This window comes from Physeter macrocephalus, chromosome 14 (genome assembly GCF_002837175.3).
Source record: "Physeter macrocephalus isolate SW-GA chromosome 14, ASM283717v5, whole genome shotgun sequence".
NCBI classification, from domain to species: Eukaryota; Metazoa; Chordata; class Mammalia; order Artiodactyla; family Physeteridae; genus Physeter; species Physeter macrocephalus.
The window spans coordinates 99,458,402-99,478,059 of record NC_041227.1 but is presented as its reverse complement, the minus strand read 5'-3'; the positions used below and the strand labels follow the sequence as shown (position 1 = coordinate 99,478,059).

The window sequence follows — 19,658 nt, the reverse complement described above, 5'->3', positions numbered from 1 at the left end:
GAAATGAAATTGAGTTATTTGCAGTGAGGTGGATGGACCCAGAGACTGTCATACAGAGTGAAGTAAGTCAGAAAGAGAAAAACAAATACTATATGCTAACACATATATATGGAATCTAAAAAAAAAAAGGTTCTGAAGAACCTAGGGGCAGGACAGGAATAAAGATGCAGATGTAGAGAATGGACTTGAGGACACGGGGAGGGGGAAGGGTAAGCTGGGACGAAGTGAGACAGTAGCATGGACATATATACACTACCAAATGTAAAACAGATAGCTAGTGGGAAGCAGCCGCATGACACAGTGACATAAGCTCAGTGCTTTGTGTCCACCTAGAGGGGTGGGATAGGGAGGGTGGGAGGGAGACGCAAGAGGGAGGAGAAATGGGGATAAGTGTATATGTATAGCTGATTCACTTTGTTATACAGCAGAAATTAGCACACCACTGTAAAGCTATTATATTCCAATAAAGATGTTAAGAAAAAAAAAAGGCATCTTAGAATCCAATGAGGTGTATGTAACGACTTCCATGTTACAGAAGAAATTCACCTTCGCAGAAGTTAAATAATACACCAAAGGTCACTCAGCTAGTAACCGGCAAGCCAGGATTTGAACCATGTCTGCCTGACCCTAAAGCTTAGGTCTACATTTTTAAAACTTAATAGTGTAACATGGAATGTTCAAAGCCAAGCTGCTCATCTTTCTAACTTGTCTATTCTACTTAAAGATTTTTGGAAAAAACCAGCTACATGTACATATCATGGAGTAGTCTTACAAATGGCACTGACGGGCTTCCCTGCTGGCGCAGTGGTTAAAAATCCACCTGCCAATGCAGGGGACACAGGTTCGAGCCCTGGTCCGGGAAGATCCCACATGTTGTGGAGCAACTAAGCCCGTGTGCCACAACTACTGAGCCTGCGCTCTAGAGCCCATGAGCCACAACTACTGAAGCCCGTGCACCTAGAGCCCGTTTTCCACAGCAAGAGAAGTCACCGCAATGAGAAGCCCACGCATCGCAACAAAGAGTAGCTCCCACTCACCGCAACTAGAGAAAGCCCGCGCACAGTAACAAACACCCAATGCAGCCAAAAACAAATAAGTAAAATAAATAAATAAAATAAATTTAAAGAATAAAATAAAATAAATGGCACTTATTTTTCATGAGACAGGAAAGAAACTGTACAAGTGTGGAGTGTACACTACATACCCTGAGTACACCCTCAATCTCCTTTGAACAGGGATAAATTTGGTGGGATAAAACTATAATACACTAAGTATCTAACTGAAAAATATTAGGTTTTGCTGTCAGTCTACCTTGTCTTTATCCTTGGATGCCTCTATAGCTGATCGCAGCATCTTCAAGAGCAGGAGGCCAGAGAACTCTTCCTGGAAACTTGGGTCTGGTGTTTCCCTGTCCCACCCAAAGCAGGCAAAACATGTTAAAAGGTAAAGCCTAGTTAAATATAGACATGTACAAATTATATTCACTCAGTATAACTATAAAAACAGCTCCACAAATCTGTTCAGATAATACCAAGAACTTACAGTTTATACCTTTTGACCTAGTAGGTCCACAGTCTTTTGGATGTAACCAAAAAGAATATCTCAAAATGGAGAGACTTTATGCACGAAAATGTTCAATGCATATAAAAGCCTAAAATAACATGAAAGTTCACTTACAGGGTAATGGTGAAATAATCATCACATAGTGATGACTGTGTAATAATAAATACCAATGTATAAGAAGTCAGAAGAAGTCAGGAGAATGCTTATACATGTTATATGTTAAGAGTTAAATGACAAAAAGCAAGATACTTGTGTATGAATAAAGCAGTTGCCTCTGGGGAGGGAAACTAGGGGATTAAGGTAGGAGAGAGGCTTTATACTGCATACCCCTTTGTACTGTTTGAATTCTTTTTTTAACCTGTGAATATACTACTTAAAAAAATACAAATACAATATTTAAAAAGCAGGGCAACCATTACTAAGGTTTTGGTTTTATAATAGGGCTCAAAGATATCCTCTTGGGACCTTAGGCTTGGAAGTCACCCAGGAGAAATGAGCTGAGTCACCTACATGTTGACAATCAGAGTGTCTGTCAGGTTGCCTAGGGACCAGGCTGCTTTGGCCCGGACATTAAGAGACTTGTCTTGAAGTGACATCAATATTGCATTTGCTGTGTCTGCAACAAATATGACATCCTGTAAGATAAACAAAACAAAACACTGTAGTCACTTTAGGAGTTCACACTGCTACCTTGAAAATTCTCAAATTTATTTGCAGATAAAGCTGTAAGCCTTTACCACAAATCTCTATTTGGAAATCAAAATTCATTTAACTCAATCTATTTACTCTTCTTCTTATATATTACAATTTGGACACTCATTAAAATCCCAGGGGAAGGTCTCCCACGATTCTGGTATGTGCCATGCACACCCAAGGAGCCTATAGATTTTGCTCTTGTGAACATCTTATAACCCGGCCTGTGACAACTGTCTATGAATTCTGAGCTTGGCTTGATTTCCACCTGAGGAAGAGATGTGGACAATGAAACACATTTCCAAAACACATCCTGTTCACTTACACACTTCTCAGACAGATAAAGGTCACAAGTAAGAGTGAAGGAGAAATTTATTTCCTTCTTAGTAAAAACTCTATTAGCTTTCTAAATTATCAGTATCATATGGTAATGTCCCATTTCATTTTTTCCAATTATCCACTGATTTAGACATTTACTGTTCTAGGGTCCTGGCCAGTGTGCAAAATCGTTAAAAACAAATGAACGACAGGCAGTAGCATATTTTAGTAGCAATTAAGGAAACCAGATTACAAAGCAATTTAATTTCCTTTACTGTCCAACTCAGGAGCTCTATATCCACCAAAGAGAGTAAGAAAATGGACTGTAAGGAGGCACAGTGGAGCTTCATGGGCTCACTCTGACCTGTCTGAGACAAGGAAAAAGCACGTAGACCCCAAGGGCCCGAGAGGTCGCAGCTTTCACTAAACGGTTCTTGCTGTCATTCAGCCCCAGCAGCATGGTGATGCACAGGATCTGCCTGTCACTCTGCAACGAGAAAGGTTGGCCAAGGAAAAGTGCGAATGAAACAGCCATGAGCCAATGCCTTCGACAAGTGACCGTGACACACCTGTGTTGAATCCACATTCAGGAGTTGACCACAACTGAGCCCTTGAGGCTAACTTGGCAGAGAACAAAGGTTCAACTCAGATCCAGTTATCATCTGAGTACCCACTCGGGGCAGGGGTACACACAGCATCGTGATTACATTTAACCTCTACCATCGTGAGTCAGGTCATTTTATTCTCCTACTTTAGTCAAGCTGCCTTCCTTATAAAAACTAATTTACATAAATAAGAATGGATGCAAATGCCATTAAGGATTAAAGGAAGTAGCAGTCTGAACACTGTGTGTTGGGCACCAAGCTAGGCGTTTTCACATGCTTCATGTTATTACTCACATCATTTACAGTTCATAGGTGATAAAACTAATTTTTAGAGAAGTTAAGATAACCAAAGAGCTAGAAGGTAGAAGAGCTGAGGTTTAAACCAGCTAGGATTTAAATCCAAAGAGCTAGGATTTTCTAACTTTTGGATTTGAAATCTTTCTGAAATCTGACTTCAAAGCCTCTGCTACTTTCACGTCTGTCTCCCTGCCTTCTTTTTTTTTTTAACATCTCTATTGGAGTATAACTGCTTTCCAATGGTGTGTCAGTTTCTGCTTTACAACAAAGTGAATCAGCTATACATATAACATGTGTCCCCATATCTCTTCCCTCTTGCGTCTCCCTCCCTCCCCGCCTCCCTACCCCACCCCTCTCTCCCTGCCTCCTAAGCACAGGGAGTAAAGCTCCTCTGAGACATTTACGATTTCCGTGCTGCTCCCCACTGCCCTCACCCCACCCTCAAACAGAACGTGCACCTCTTCCTCAGAGATAATGTTGAATACTGGTTCAAAATGAGAAAGAGTCAAAATCAAACTCAAGCTCTTATGCTCAGAGTCACCAATTAAAGATGATAAAACACCCCTAAGGTTACCAGCAGATTGCTGAAGGCTTCCGGCAAGATGGAAGACAGGGCATCACAGGCGCTCGCCTGCAGAGTCGGATGCTCTGAATTCTGCAGGGCTCTGGGTAAAGGACCGTTCAGCATCACAGTCCAGAACATCACCACCTGGAACAGAGGCACAGTTACAACTGCAGCCCAAGAGACGACAGTGGAACCAGCTCGACGCTGAGACTACCACGAGTAACCACCGTGATGAAAAGTTTTTCCTTAAAGTAGTAGCTTACTATAAATACTTTGACTAGTACTTCTTCCACGGCAATGAAAGGACCTTTAGAAAACAACGAATCAAATGCTTCCGTTTCATTCATGAGGAAACTACAGTCTGGTACAGTAAGGCAGCAACAGTGATGATGACAATGGGGAGGGAGATGAGGATCTCAATACCAGCAGCAGCAGCTGTTTTTCAGAGAGCTTCCCATATGCCAGGCATTGTTCTAAGTGTTTTACACATATCAACTCATTTTAATCTTCAGCCCAACTAAATGAAGAATGTATCCTTATCTCCATTTCGCACCAGGAAACTGAGGCAGAGAGAGATAACGTAACTTGCTAGTGGGCAGCAGAGCTGGTCGAGAATCAGATCAAATGACACCCAGCCAGGGCTCTTTCAAACCTCGAGGGCACAGGGTCGGGGGGTCCCAGAGCAGCCCAGAGGCCATGTGCCCGAGTGCAAGGAGCACGGGATCCAGAGGAGGAGCTGGGGTGGAGTTAGCCCTTCAGCTTCTGCTTCCTGCCTCTGCAGCCTCAGGCAAGTCACTGAACCGGTCTAAGTTTTGGTTCCTCTTCAGTAAAACAGGACAAAGAGATCTACTTGGCAGAGTTTGTGGGATAATAAAATGTAAGACTGTGCGTAAAGTCCCTAGCACAGTGCCGGGTGCACAGTGGAGATTCTTAAATTGAACAACAGGCTCTGTTTTCAGCACTTTGAAGAATTTTCTCACTTCAATGCCCCTCAAGGTAGGCATCTGCAGAGTACCTTTAACAGCCTCCTTCCCATGCTTTATAAAAACCCTGGGATTTCATGCCCCATGTGCAAATCTGTCTGGGGATTTGGTGTCTCCATTTCCTGCCCCATGGACTTAGTCCTCAGTTTTGCCATGCACTCACACACCAATTCTTTCACCCCACAATCCTAGCTCCTGGACACCCAATCTGGGTCCTCCTGCCCCAAACGAGAAGAATGTGGACAGGTGTGGTTGCCAGCCTCCAAGATGGCCCACGATGATTCTCACCTCCTAATGTTCAGGAGGCCATCCCCTCCCACACTGACTAAGGCTGACCTGTGTAACTAATGGGGTATTGTGGGAGTGACAGTGCAGAACTTCTGAAACTAGGTTTTAGAAATCCTACAGCTCTGTTTTGCTCACTCTCGATTCATTTGCTATAAGGGAGGCCAGCTGCCTTGTCAGGAGAACACTCGAGCAGCCCTCTGGAGAGGTCCTCATGGGAAGGAACTGAGTGAGATCTGCCATCAGCCAGCACTGACTTGCAAGGTATGCGAGTGATCGGGCCACCTTGGAAGCAGCTCCTCCAACCCCCGTCAAATTCGGCTGACTGCAGTCCCTGCCAGCATCCTGGCTGCAGCCTCATGAGACCTGAGCCAGAACCATCAGGTAAGCTGCCCTCAATTCCTGGTCCACAGAAACTATGTGAGAGAACAAATGTAGGATATGGTTTTAAGCTGCAAAGTGTTTAGGATAATTTATCACTCAACAGATTAGTAATACAGAAAGTATATCCCTTTTTTACATATGAAACAACACTTAAGTGCGAACAGTTAAGAGTCTTGCTCAGGGCTTCCCTGGTGGCGCAGTGGTTAAGAATCCGCCTGCCAACGCAGGAGACACGGGTTTGAGCCCTGGTCTGGGAGGATCCCACATGCCGCAGAGCAACTGAGCCCGTGCGCCACAGCTACCGAGCCTGCGCTCTAGAGGCCGTGAGCTGCAACTACTGAAGCCCGTGTGCCACAACTACTGAAGCCCACGCGCCTAGAGCCCGTGCTCTGCAACGAGAAGCCACTGCTATGAGAAGCCCGCGCACCACAACAAACAGTAGCCCCCGCTCAGCGCAACTAGAGAAAGCCTGCGTGCAGCAACGAAGACCCAACGCAGCCAAAAATAAAAATAAATAAATTTATTAAAAAAAAAAAAAAAGAGTCTTGCTCAAAGTCACTTGGAACAAGGGGAGAAGTCTGGATTAAACCCAGGTCTGTCTGATAGCAAAGCACAACTCAACTCCCTGCAAACAGTGACATTTCAGTTTTAGTGGAAGTCTAGGGAAGGGACTAGAGCTAGACATTCTTTCTTTGAAATTTATTTATTTTTGGCTGCGTTGGGTCGTCGTTGCTGTGCACGGGCTTTCTCTAGTTGTGGCGAGTGGGGGCGTCTCGTGGTGGCTTCTCTTGTTGCGGAGCAAGGGCTCTAGGCGCGCGGGCTTCAGTAGTTGTGGCACGCAGGCTCAGGAGTAGCGGCTCACGGGCTCTAGAGTGCAGGCTCAGTAGTTGTGGCGCACGGGCTTAGTTGCTCCACGGCATGTGGGATCTTCCCGGACCAGGGCTCGAACCCATGTCCCCTGCATTGGCAGGCGGATTCTTAACCACTGTGCCACCAGGGAAGCCCAAGCTAGACATTCTTAATTCTAGCATTCCATCTAGGGTGATGGAAATTGTGAAGAGAAAAAGAATAGGCAGGATGAGGAGGGCAGAGGGAGAAAACGTCCCTAATGTTGAGTTGATCTGGCTTTTGGCACTAAGTAGAAGGTTTTTTTTATGGGCTCACATGTTCCTCCTCCAAAGAATAACTGGCACAGTGTGGGGCAACACACACAAGCTCAGACCACAGAACTGAACTGGAATAAGGGGGAGGGGCCTGGCAGGGAGGGGCTAAGGGAATTAAGACTCACTGAGAATCTACTATTTGCCAGAGTCTTCACATCTCATCCAATCTTCCAAAAGTCCAATGAGTTAAGGATTTTTACGCCTCTTTACAAGGAAACTACGCTCATAGTCATATATTCATTAAGTGGTTTAATCCCATGCCTTCTGATGCCAAATCTTGGGCTCTTCCCACATTCTAGTCTGTCTCTTGGGCACACTGTGTAACCAAACTAGGTTTTGTGGGGAAAAAAAAAACCCAAAAAACTGGTTCTTCCATTGCTGGCTGTATGTTACACATAATCTTACCACACACTAAATTGCAAATAAACTGAAATGCAAATAAAACCTATTCATCCTAGATTATAAACCATAATTTCTGATATTGGAAGAAACCATACTCTCTACACCACTTTATCGCTGAGCCTCAAAATAAAACTGACTGAAGCACTAAGAAAAGAGAAAACCATGAATATACATTTACTTACCAAGGTGACTGGCACTCTCTGATCAGGTGCTATGGAAGAATCTGGTTTATACTGTTGTATTAAGCCTGTACCCAGTTCTTCCAGAAGCTGCCAAGATAAAAGAAATATAGAGATGAGTATTAGAACCATGGAGGTAAAAAGCCACTTCAGTTTGGAGATTACCTCAAATCAAGGGGAAAAGTAATTTCCAACTGATTTTCTTTCTTTTCTCAGTAACTCCTATCTCAGAGGCATTCTTTCCAGGAGCAAAATCACCAAGTATATATTGTTAATTTATTACGAAATCAATTCTTTGGGTTTACATGTAGAGCTGAAAATAGAGGAATGTATTGATATCACTTCCCTACCTGAAACCTCCTAAAGAAACTCAGAATTGATGGACATGCAGCAGAGGGAAGAGCATAAAAGGAAGAGAAGAAAAGAAAAGCACACAGCTTTTTTTTTCTTCTTTAAAATTGGGGTATAGCTGCTGTACAATGTTGTGTCAGTTTCCACTGTACAACGAAGCAAATCATCTATATGTATCCATATATCTCCTCCCTCCTGGATACCCCTCCCACCCACCCCCATCCACCCATCTGGGTCACCACAGAGCACCAAGCTGTGCTCCCTGAAGCACAGGGCTTTTAATGAAAATTACCTTTGCTCCATGAAGCTGGACAGACGGATCTGCCTCCCCCAGGCACTTGCAAATCACCTCTCCAAGCTCCATCAAGTAGACCTGAGTCATTGAAAAGTAGCCCCTTGCCAGATGAGCCAACACCTGCAAAGAAAACAGGGGATTAACCCCAAGACCTGAATGCAGGACTGCAATATCCAGAAGGGTTTCAATATTTCAGAAATCACTCACATTCAGCAAGGGGCTGAAATCTGATGTTAATGAAATAAAGAACAACCATAATCTTCAATTAAGTATATCATAAAATTTTATGGTGCTTTATAATTTACAAAATGTGTTTCATTTAGATTATCAGTATTATCACACTTAAGCCTGGGAACAATTTATCTACTCGTAGGTATTTATTGAGTATTTCAGCTGAAGAAACTAAGACTGAAAAAGTTAAAGGTTAAAGAGCTTAAAGGACATGTTCAATATTAACCAGATAATTAGCAGACCCTACGACCAAAATACAAATACTTTAATCTAGGGTGTACAGAAAAAACAAATACTTTAATATTTTTAAAATATTACAGAAAAACAAATACTTTAATCTAGGGTGGTTTTCTTCCTTTGAAGGAGCAAATACTTTGTTGTCTCTAAGCAGATATAAGACCAAAGAGAAGTTTATAGAAAATTAAACATTTATTTAACTTTCAGATGCAGAAATCAAAGATTAACTCTACAACTTCTTTCAGAATTATTATATAATCTATTACACTGACCTGCCATATAATACCTGAGGTGACTAAAATGGCTTGCAACAAAAGGGGACGAATGTGTTATTTTACAACCAATCCCCCCCCACCTACTCCCCCCAAAACAAAACAACAAACAAAGCATTCACACCTAAAGTGTGAATTCACACACAACTCCCACTAACACCAATGACACACGGCTTGGTTTGACCTTATTTTCACAGACTTATTCCTCAGGAAGTAATCACCCCATGAAAAAAGAATGATTACTCCCATTTCAGAGATGAGGAAATGAAACCTCCTACCTGTAAGGCCTCCAGTCGCAAGGGGAATGGCTCATAGGTGCTTCCTCCTGTGGAGCCAGCATCGCTACCTGAACAGGCATCTTCCTTGGGCAGAACAACAATGGAAATGCAAAGTCGAATGAGCCAGCAGGGCTCTGAAGACACCTTTGGCGAGCTAACTGCGGCTTCTTCCAGAGGGGGTCCTGAAGGGGCTTTCTTCCACCAATCAGGAGGACTGACGTGAGGAGTGGCTGAATTGCTATTGCTGAGTCCAGAAGAACAGGGCTGTTGTAAAAGTAGCTGGACTTCAGGTAAAGGTGCGTGAGTGGACACTATGGCCCCCAATAGTGTGAGACTTGACACACGAACATTAACATCTGTCAAAGGAATCAAAAAGAACCTATCACCACAGGAACAGTTACCGTAAGGATCATAACTATCCCTGCAGGTAATTAAGAATTATGGCTTCTTTGTTTAACCTGAATCTAATTAAACCTCTAGATCTAATTTCCAGTTTATGGGACAGAAGTGTAAGTTAACACTGTAAAGAAAATACCCAACAAACTGAGAGTATACGACATACTATAAGACAACTGGCTTGGACCCTTCCAAAATCAGTATCATAAAAGAAAGAAAAAGGGCCACAGACTACTCTAGAGTCAAAAAGACTAAAGTGAGGAGGCAGGACAAGATGGCACAGTAGGAAGATGTTGGGCTCTCTCCTCCCATGGACAGGAAAATTACAACTGCATAGAGAGCAACTATCTCTGAGAATGACCGAAAGACTAGCGGAGAAGATTTTCCATAACTAGGGATAAAAGGAAAAAAAAGCCACGCTGAGACAAGTAGGAGGGGCAGAGACACGGTCTGGCAGGGACCTACACCCCTAGTGCTGTGGACCACAGGCAGGAGGGATTTCACAGCCTCAGAGGTCGGTTCTGAACCCCACATTGGGCTCCCCTGCCCAGGGGACATGCATCAGGAAGAGGAACCCCCATAATGTCTGGCTTTGGAAACCAGCAAGGCTTACATCCAAGAGAGAGCCAGAGGGCTGCAGAGAATTAAGAATCCACTCTAAAAGGCTGTGCACAAAAACTCACCCACTCCAGGTCCTGGCACACAGACAGCAGTTTGAAAAGTGCCTGATCATATGTGAAGGAGATTCATTGACTAATATTAAGGCGTGTCACCAAGAGGTACTGAGGAGCTGGCGAGTGCCACTTAAAAATTTTTTTTTCTTTTTCTCCCTCTCTACCTAGGTGGCCAGGCACTGGCAGGCACCAGTGTTTTTTCGGCTGAGCCACACAGCTTGCAGGATCTCAGTTCCCTAACCAGGGATCCAACCCAGGCCACAGCAGTAAAAGCACTGAGTCCTAACCACTGGACTGCCAGGGAATTCCCAGGCAGTCACCAGTTCTGACTCTCCCCATCTAACTTACTAGCATCACTCAACCCGCCCTGGGTTCACCTGTGGATTCCACCCAGCTAGTGCTAATCTAATGCAGTCCCCAATTACAGCCAGCTGCACTGGGAACCAGCCCCACCCTCTAGCACACCTGCAGAGAGAACGGCCCAACCACAACAAAAGGGCACGTGCAACCCACACAGGAGACACTCCGGAGCACCTAGCTCTGGTGCCCAGGGGGGACCATACTACTGGGCCTCACAGGACACCTTCTATACTTAGTCACTCTATCAAGAACAGGAAATGTAGCTTATCTACCTAATACACAGAAACAAACAGAGGGTTAGGCAAAATGAGGAGACAAAGAAATATGTCCCAAATGAAAGAACAGGACAAAACCTCAGAAAAAGAACTAAATGAAATGGAGATAAGCAATCTTCCAGATAAAGTGTTCAAACTAATGGTCATAAAAATGCTCTCTGAACTCAGGAGAAGAATGGAAGGACACAGTGAGAACTTCCACAAAGAGACAGAAAACATAAAAAAGAACCAATCAGAGCTGAATAAAATAACAAAAATGAGAAAAACACTAGAGGAAACCAAATGCAGATTAGATGATACAGAAGAACAGATCAGCAATCTGGAAGACAGGCTAATGAAAATCATCCAAATGGAAAAGCAAAAAGAAAAAAGAAACAAGAAAAATAAGGATAGTTTAAGGGACCTCTATGACAACATCAAGTGTACTAACATTCACATTATAGGGGTCCCAGAAGGAGAAGAGAGAGGGACAGGGACAGAAAATCTCTTGGAAGAAATGATGGCTGAAAACTTTCCGAACCTGGCAAAGGAAACATACATCCAAGTCCAAGAATCACAAAAAGTCCCAAACAAGATGAACCCCAAAAGACCCACACCAAGACACATTATAATTAAAGTCAAAAGTTAAACAGAGGGCTTCCCTGGTGGCACAGTGGTTAAGAACCTGCCTGCCAATGCAAGGGACACGGGTTCGAGCCCTGGCCCAGGTAGATCCCACATGCCGCAGAGCAACTAAGCTCGTGTGCCACAACTACTGAGCCTGTGCTCTAGAGCCCACAAGCCACAACTACTGAGCCCATGTGCCACAACCACTGAAGCCTGCGTGCCTAGAGCCCATGCTCCGCAACAAGAGAAGCCACCGCAATGAGAAGCCTGCGCACTGCAACGAGAGGTAGCCCCCACTCATTGCAACTAGAGAAAGCCCGCGCACAGCAACGAAGACCCAACATAGCCAAAACTAACTAACTAAATAAATAAATGTATTTTTTTTTTAAGTTAAATAGAGAATCTTAAAAGCAGCAAGAGAAAAACAACTAGTTACATATGGAGGAGCCCCAGAAGATGATCAGCTGACTTTTCAGCAGAAACTTTACATACCAGAAGGGAGTGGCACAAGACATTCAAAGTACTGAAAGGAAGAAAAACCCTTACAACCAAGAATATTCCCTTTGGCAAGGATCTCATTCAGAACTGAAGGAGAGATAAAGAGTTTCCCAGACAAGCAAAAACTAAAGGAGCTCATCACCACTAAACTGACCTAACAAGAAATGTTAAAGGGACCTCTTTAAACAGAAAACAAAACTATAAGTAGAAATATAAAAATTATGAAAGAAAAAAAAATCTCACTATAAAGGCAAACATATAGTAAAAGTAGTGGATCAACCACCTATATAGGTACTATGAAGGTTAAAACACAAAAGTAGTAAAATCCTATATATCTATAATAATTAGTTAAGAGATACACAAAACAGAAAGATGTTAAAGATGACATCAAAAACATAAAACATGGGGGTAGGGAGTGAATATGTAGTGCTTTTAGAATGTGCTCAAACTTAAGCAACCATTAACTTAAAATAGACTGCTGTATACCAGGTTGTTATATAATAACCTCATGGTAACCACAAATCATGAAACAATACTAGATAAACTCAAAAAACAAAGAGAAAGGAATACAGTAAGTCTCCTACATATGAACCTTCAAGTTGTGAACTTTCAAAGACGCAAGCATGCGTTCCATCAGTGTAAGGCGTGAGTAAAATAGCAGCTTGCCCTCCGTCTCCTAGCTGATGATCCTTCAGCTCTACCATCTCCCACCTCCACTCCCTCCTCCAGTCAGAACTCTTCTTGCCTGTTCACTTGATGCCAGCCCCTGTAGGCCAGCCATTATGCTGTACTACTGTACTTTTCAAGGTACTGTAAGATTAAAAATGTTTCATTTTTTGTTTGTTTTTTATGTATTAATATTATAAACCTATTACGGTACAGTACTATATAGCCAATTGTGTTAGTTGTGTACCTAGGCTAACTGTTTGACTTATGACCAAATTGGACTTATGAACGTGTTCTCGGAACGGAACTCGTTCGTATGTAGGGGACTTACTGTACAAACATAACACTCAAGAAAGTCGCTAAATCACAAGAGAGCATGAGAAGAGGAAAGGAACAGAGAAAAAGAACAAAACTAAACAGAAAACAATTAACAAAAAGGCAGTAAGTACATAACCATCAAAAGTTACTTTAAATGAAAATGGACTAAATGCTCCAATCAAAAGATATAAGGTGGCTGAATGGATAAAAAAGCAAGACCCATATATATGCTACCTACAAGAGACTCACTTCAGATTTAAAGACACACAGAAATTGAAAGTGAGAGGATGGAAAAAGATATTCCATGCAAATGAAAATGAAAAGAAAGCTGGGCTAGTATTCATATCAGACAAAACAGACTTTACATGTACCACAATGTTCACTGCAGCACTATTTACAATAGCCAGGACATGGAAGCAACCTAAGTGTCCATCGACAGATGAATGGATAAAGATGTGGCACATATATACCATGGAATATTACTCAGCCATAAAAAGAAATGAAATTGAGTTATTTGTAGTGAGGTGGATGGACCTAGAGTCTGTCATACAGAGTGAAGTAAGTCAGAAAGAGAAGAACAAATACCATATGCTAACGCATATATATGGAATCTTAAAAAAAAAAAAAAAAGGTTCTGATGAACCTAGGGGCAGGACAGGAATAAAGACGCAGGCGTAGAGAGGACACGGGGAGGGGGAAGGGTAAGCTGGGACGAAGTGAGAGAACAGCACTGACATATATACACTACCAAATGTAAACTAGATAGCTAATGAGAAGCAGCTGCAAAGCACAGGGAGCTCAGCTTGGTGCTTTGTGACCACCTAGAGGGGTGGGATAGGGAGGGTAGCAGGAAGACGCAAGAGGGAGGGGATATGGCGATATATGTATACATATAGCTGATTCACTGTGTTATACAGCAGAAACTAACACAACATTGTAAAGCAACGATACTCCAATAAAGATGTTTAAAAAAATAGACTTTAAATCAAAGACTGTAACAAAAGACAAAAAAGTGCATTACATAAAGAGATCAATCCAACAAGAAGATTTAACACTTGTAAATGTATGTGCACCCCACATAGGAACAGCTAAATATATAGAGCAAATATTAACAGACATGAGGAGATACTGACAGTAATATAATAATAGTAAGGACTTTAACACCCCACTTATATCAATGGATAGATCATCCATACAAAGGAAACAATGTGTTTAAGGAAACAATGTGTTTAAGGAAACACTGGCCTTAAATGACACATTATACTACCCTGACTTAATAGATAGAGAGAACATTCCACCCCAAACCAGCAGGATACACATTCTTTTCAAGTGTACGTGGAACATTCTCCAGGATAGATCACATGTTAGGTCACAAAACAAGTCTCGATAAATTTAAGAAGACTAAAATCATATCAAGCATCTTTTCAGACCAAAATCCTATGAGATTAGAAATCAACTATAAGATAAAAAACTGGAAAAAAACACAAACAAGTGGAGTCTAAACAACATGCTACTAAACAACCAATAGGTCATTGAAAAAAATCAAAGAGGAAATAAAAAAATACATTGAGACAAATGAAGATGGAAACACAGTGTTTCAAAATCTATAGGGCACAACAAAGGCAGTTCTTAGAGGGAAGTTTGCAGCAATACAGCCTACTTCAGGAAACAAGAAAAACCTGAAATAAACAATCTAACCTCATACCTAAAGGAACCTAAGAAAAGAAAAACAAAACTCAAAGGGGAAAATAAGGATCAGAGTGGAAATAGATGAAATAGATACTAAAAAAAAAAAAAAAAAAAAGAAAAGATCAATGAAACTAAAAGTTGGTTCTCTGAAAAGATAAACAGAATTCATAAATCTTCAGCCAGACTCATCAAGAAAAATAGAGAGGGCCCAAATCAATAAAATCAGAAATGAAAGAGGAGATACAACCAACACCACAGAAGATGTTGGTTATAAACAGTTATATGCCAACAAATTGGACAATCTAGAAGAAATGGATAAATTTCTAAAAATATACCATCTTTTCAAGACTGAATCAGAAAGAAATAGAAAATCTGAACAGACCAATTACTAGTAATGAAATTAAATCAGTAATCAAAAAAACTCCCCCAAAACAAAAGTCCAGGACCAGATGGCTTCACAGATGAATTCTACCAAACATTTAAAGAAGACTTAATATCAATTGTTCTCACACTATTCCAAAAAACTGAAGAGAATTCAATTTCCAAATTCATTCTACCAGGCCAGCATTACCCTGACAGCAAAACCAGACAAAGTCACTACAAAGATAGAAAATTACAGGCCAATATCCCTGATGAACACAGATGAAAAAATCCTCAACAAAATACTAGCAAACCAAAGTGAGCAATACATTAAAAGGATCATACATCATGATCAAATGGGATTTACCTCAGGGATGCAAGGATGGTTCAATATCTGCAGATCAATCAACCTGATACACTACATTAACAATATGAAGAATAAAAATCATATATCATCTCAATAGATGCAGAAAAAGCTTTTGACAAAATTCAACATCCCTTTATGCTAAAACCTCTCAACAAAGTGGATATAGAGGGAACATACCTCAAGATAATAAAGGCCATATATGACAAACCCACAGTTAACATACTCAACAGTGAAAAGCTGAAAGCATTTCCTCTAAGGTCAGGAAAAGACAAGGATGCCCACTCTTGCCACTTCTATTCAATGTAGTATTGGAAGTCCTAGACACAGCAATCAGACTAGAAAAAGAAATAAAAGGCATCCAAATTGGAAAGGAAGGAGTAAAACTGTCACTGATGACATGATACTATATATAGAAAACCCTAAAGACTCCACCAAAAAACTATTAGAACTAATAAATGAATTCAGTAAAGTTGCATAAAATTAATATACATAAATCTGTTGCATTTCTATTCACTAATAACACTCCATCAGAGAAAGAAATTAAGAAAACAATGCCATTTACAATTGCATCAAAAAAAAATACCTAAGAATAAATTTAGCCAAGAAGGTGAAAGACCTGTATTGTGAAAACTATAAGACATTGATGAAAGAAATTGAAGACAACACAAATAAATGGAAAGATACATATGCCATGCTTAGGGACTGGAAGAATTAATATTGTTAAAATGTCCTTACAACCCAAAGCAATCTACAGGTTCAATGCACTCACCATCAAAATACCCATGGCATTTTTCACGGAACTAAAACCAATAATCCTAAAACTTGTAGGGAACCACCAAAGACCCCAAATAGCCAAAGCAATCTTGAGAAAAAAGAACAAAGCTGGAGATATCACATGCCCTGATTTCAAACTATACTACAACACTGCAGTAATCAAAACAGAATAGAGAGCTCAGAAATAAACCCACACTTACATGGTCAATTTATCTATGACAATGGCAGCAAAAATATGCAATGGAGAAAAGACAGCATCTTCGATAAATGGTGTTGGGAAACCTGGATAGCTACATGCAAAGGAGTGAAACTGGACGATTTTCTTGTATCATATACAAAAACAAATTAAAAATGGGTTTAAGACTTAAACGTAAGACCTGAAACCATAAAACACCTAGAAGAAAACATAGGTAGTACACTCTTTGATGTCAGTCTTAGAAGTATTTTTTTGGATTTGTCTCCTCAGGCAAGGGAAACAAAAGCAAAAATAAGTAAGTGGGATTACATCAAACTAATAAGCTTTTACGCAGTGGAAGAAATCTTTAATAAAATGAAAAGGCAACCTACTTAATGGGAGAAGATATTTGCCAATGATATATCCGTGTGTGTGTGTGTGTGTGTGTGTGTGTATTTCTTAAAAAGGAAATCATACAACTCTGTAACAAAAAAAACCAATCCCATTAAAAAATGGTCAGAGAGCCTGAACAGCCCTTTCTCCAAAGAAGGCATACAAATGGCCAAGAAAAACATGAGAAGATGCTCAACATTACTAATCACCACTAATCATCAGGGAAATCAAAAGCACAATGAGATATCACCTCATATCTGTCATAATGGCTATCATCAAAAAGACAAGAAACAAATGTTGGCAAGGATGTGAAGAAAAGGGAACCCTCGTGTACTGCTGGCAGGAATGTAAATTGGTGCAGTCACCATAGAAAACAGTATGGAGGTGCCTCAAAAATTAAAAACAGAACTACCATACGATCTAGCAATTCCACTTCTGGGTATTCACTCAACGAAAGCAAAAACACTGATTTGATATATGCACCCCAATGTTCACTGCAGCATTATTTACAATAGCCAAGATATGGAAACAACCTAAATGCCCAACCTAAGTGGATAAAAAAGATGTGGCATATGTATACAAGGGAATATTACTCAGCCATTAAAAAAAAAAGGACTTCCCTGGTGGCACAGTGGTTAAGAATCCGCCTGCCAATGCAGGAGTCACGGGTTCAAGCCCTGGTCCGGGAAGATCCCACATGTCGCAGAGCAACTAAGCCTGTGCACCACAACTACTGAACCTGTGCTCTAGAGCCCACGAGCCACAACTACTGAGCCCGTGTGCCACAATTACTGAAGCCGTGGGCCTAGAGCCTGTGCTCCACAACAAGAGAAGCCACTGCAATGAGAAGCCAGGGCGCCGCACCTAGAGAAAGCCCACACAGAGCAATGAAGACCCAATGCAGCCAAAAATAAATAAATAAATAAATTTATTTTTAAAAAATGAAATCTTGTCATTTGCAACAACATGGATGGAACTAGAGGGTATTATGCTAAGTTAAATAAGTCAGACAGAGACAAATACTGCATAATCTCACTTATACATGGAATCTAAAAAGCAAAACAAATGAACAAACAAAACAGAAACAAACTTATAGATACAGAGAGCAAATTGGTGGTTGCCAGAAGAGGTCAGGGGATGCATGAAACAGGTGAAAGGGATTAAGAGGTTACAAACTTCCAGTTATAAAATAATTGAGTCACAGGGATATAATATACAACATAAGGAATATAGTCAATAATACTGTAATAATTTTGTATTGTGAGAGATGGCCAGCTACTAGACTTACTGTGGTGATCACTTGTGATGTGTTTAAATGTTGAATCATTATGCTCACCTGAACATAATGCCAACTATACTTCAATTAAAAAAAAGTTAAAAAGGCTAAAGTGACATAAAAACTAAATATAATGCATGAACCTTGAATGAACCCAGGTTTTTTTAAAAAAGCTATAAAAGACTTTTGGGGACACATGAGGAAATCTGAATGTGGACTAGACGTTAGATAATACTATGGAATCAATGTAACTTTCTTAGGTGTGAGAATGGTATTGTGTTTTTTAGGAGATTGTCTTTATTTTGGGGAGATACATACTGTGGTATTTAGGGTGAAATATGTCTATAATTTACCTTCAAATGGTTCAAGGGAAAAAAGTCTATATAAATATGTACACATAGACCAAAATATGCATATAAACACACACATGTACACATATACACACTGACACATATATGTAGAGAGAGAGAGAGAGAAAGCAAATATGACAGTGTTAACAACTGTTAAGTCTAGGTAGAGGTAACAGGTGCTCACTGTACAATAGTACAAATTTTCTGTGGGTTTGAACATTTTAATAATAAAAGGTTGCTGGAGGACAAAGTCAGATACTTGAAAGGGACCTTTGAGACATGGTCCACTCCCCTCAGTTTGCAGATGAAGAAAAGCTAGTGCGGTGAAATGAGCAGGGGACTGAGCCAGAAGACTTGGGCTGTCTTAATCTTACCTCTGCAACTAACGTGATAAGCAATCTTAAGGCAAGATTTACCTTCCTGGGTCCCCTTTTACACATTGGTGAAAGGGATGAATTGGACTTTGTTTTCATATCATTATCTCACTTAAGCCTCATAAAAATCTTATGAGGTAGGCATAGATCTTCCTGTTAGGAGGAAATTAGGGTTCAGAGAAGGTCATGGCTATGCGATGGCAAAAATGGGAGTGAGCTGCAGACTGACACTGGGTCCAGAACATCTCCCACGATGGCACAAAAACATCTGTGCCTCCTTCAAGTTCTACAATTCTGACTAAGAACTCAACAGAATGTGGTCTGATCCTGAAGCTTGCAATCAAAAGAAAAACAAATCTGAAGGCAACACATATATATTATATGTGGGAGTAAGTCAGGAAATAAGAAATAAGACAGTAGTTAGATTTGAGGTTCTGAAATTTTATCTGAACTCCAGAGGAGATAATGTTAAAGAAGTTAGGTTTTATATTCCACTCCTTCTGTCCAAAATGAGGATAATGTCTGTCTATCTGACTGTCCATCCATCCTCTACTTATATCTAAAGGATATGAACTATTACATACTAGAGTGGGACCCCCTGGGATTTTGCTCAATCTCAACTCTAAAGAGGTATCCTGGTCACTGCACTGATGCATTGAAGAGGCATTAAACTTTACAGTTAATTCTCCAGGTCACTTCTTTCCAGTGGTGTCCACTGGGGCTTTAGGGGTCAAAAGTGGGGGTCTAGCAATAGTTGAGTCCCCCCAAAATTTGAGGAGAATAAGCAGAGATATCTTAGAGTTATAAAAATGCTCTATTTTTTTAAACTAACAATCTAGATCTGATTGATATAAAGAAGCAATCAGTTTCAAACTACCACCAACCTTTGTGGCGGATATAAGGCTTTATCTGGTTCCAGACTTTGGTCAGCAGGCTGAGTTTCAGACGGTTATAAGGTGAATTTGATACTAAGTTTGCAAGGCACTGCAAAACACAAAGAAGAGCT

General features: G+C 40.8%; 1 protein-coding gene across 8 annotated transcripts in view; it reads right to left on the bottom strand.

Moving 5' to 3' along the window:
* The window catches only part of HEATR6 (HEAT repeat containing 6), a 91,516-nt gene that overhangs the window by 53,112 nt on the left and 18,746 nt on the right, over positions 1 to 19,658 (bottom strand). For all 8 annotated transcript variants that reach the window (XM_055090778.1, XM_055090776.1, XM_055090775.1 and 5 more), the window contains 8 exons: positions 19,537 to 19,636; positions 9,102 to 9,457; positions 8,081 to 8,203; positions 7,441 to 7,527; positions 4,051 to 4,185; positions 2,939 to 3,061; positions 2,074 to 2,198; positions 1,312 to 1,408 (listed from right to left, as the gene is read on the bottom strand). In XM_055090778.1, coding sequence (XP_054946753.1) covers positions 1,312 to 1,408; positions 2,074 to 2,198; positions 2,939 to 3,061; positions 4,051 to 4,185; positions 7,441 to 7,527; positions 8,081 to 8,203; positions 9,102 to 9,457; positions 19,537 to 19,636 — 1,146 coding nt within the window. The remainder of the gene's footprint in view (positions 1 to 1,311; positions 1,409 to 2,073; positions 2,199 to 2,938; positions 3,062 to 4,050; positions 4,186 to 7,440; positions 7,528 to 8,080; positions 8,204 to 9,101; positions 9,458 to 19,536; positions 19,637 to 19,658) is intronic.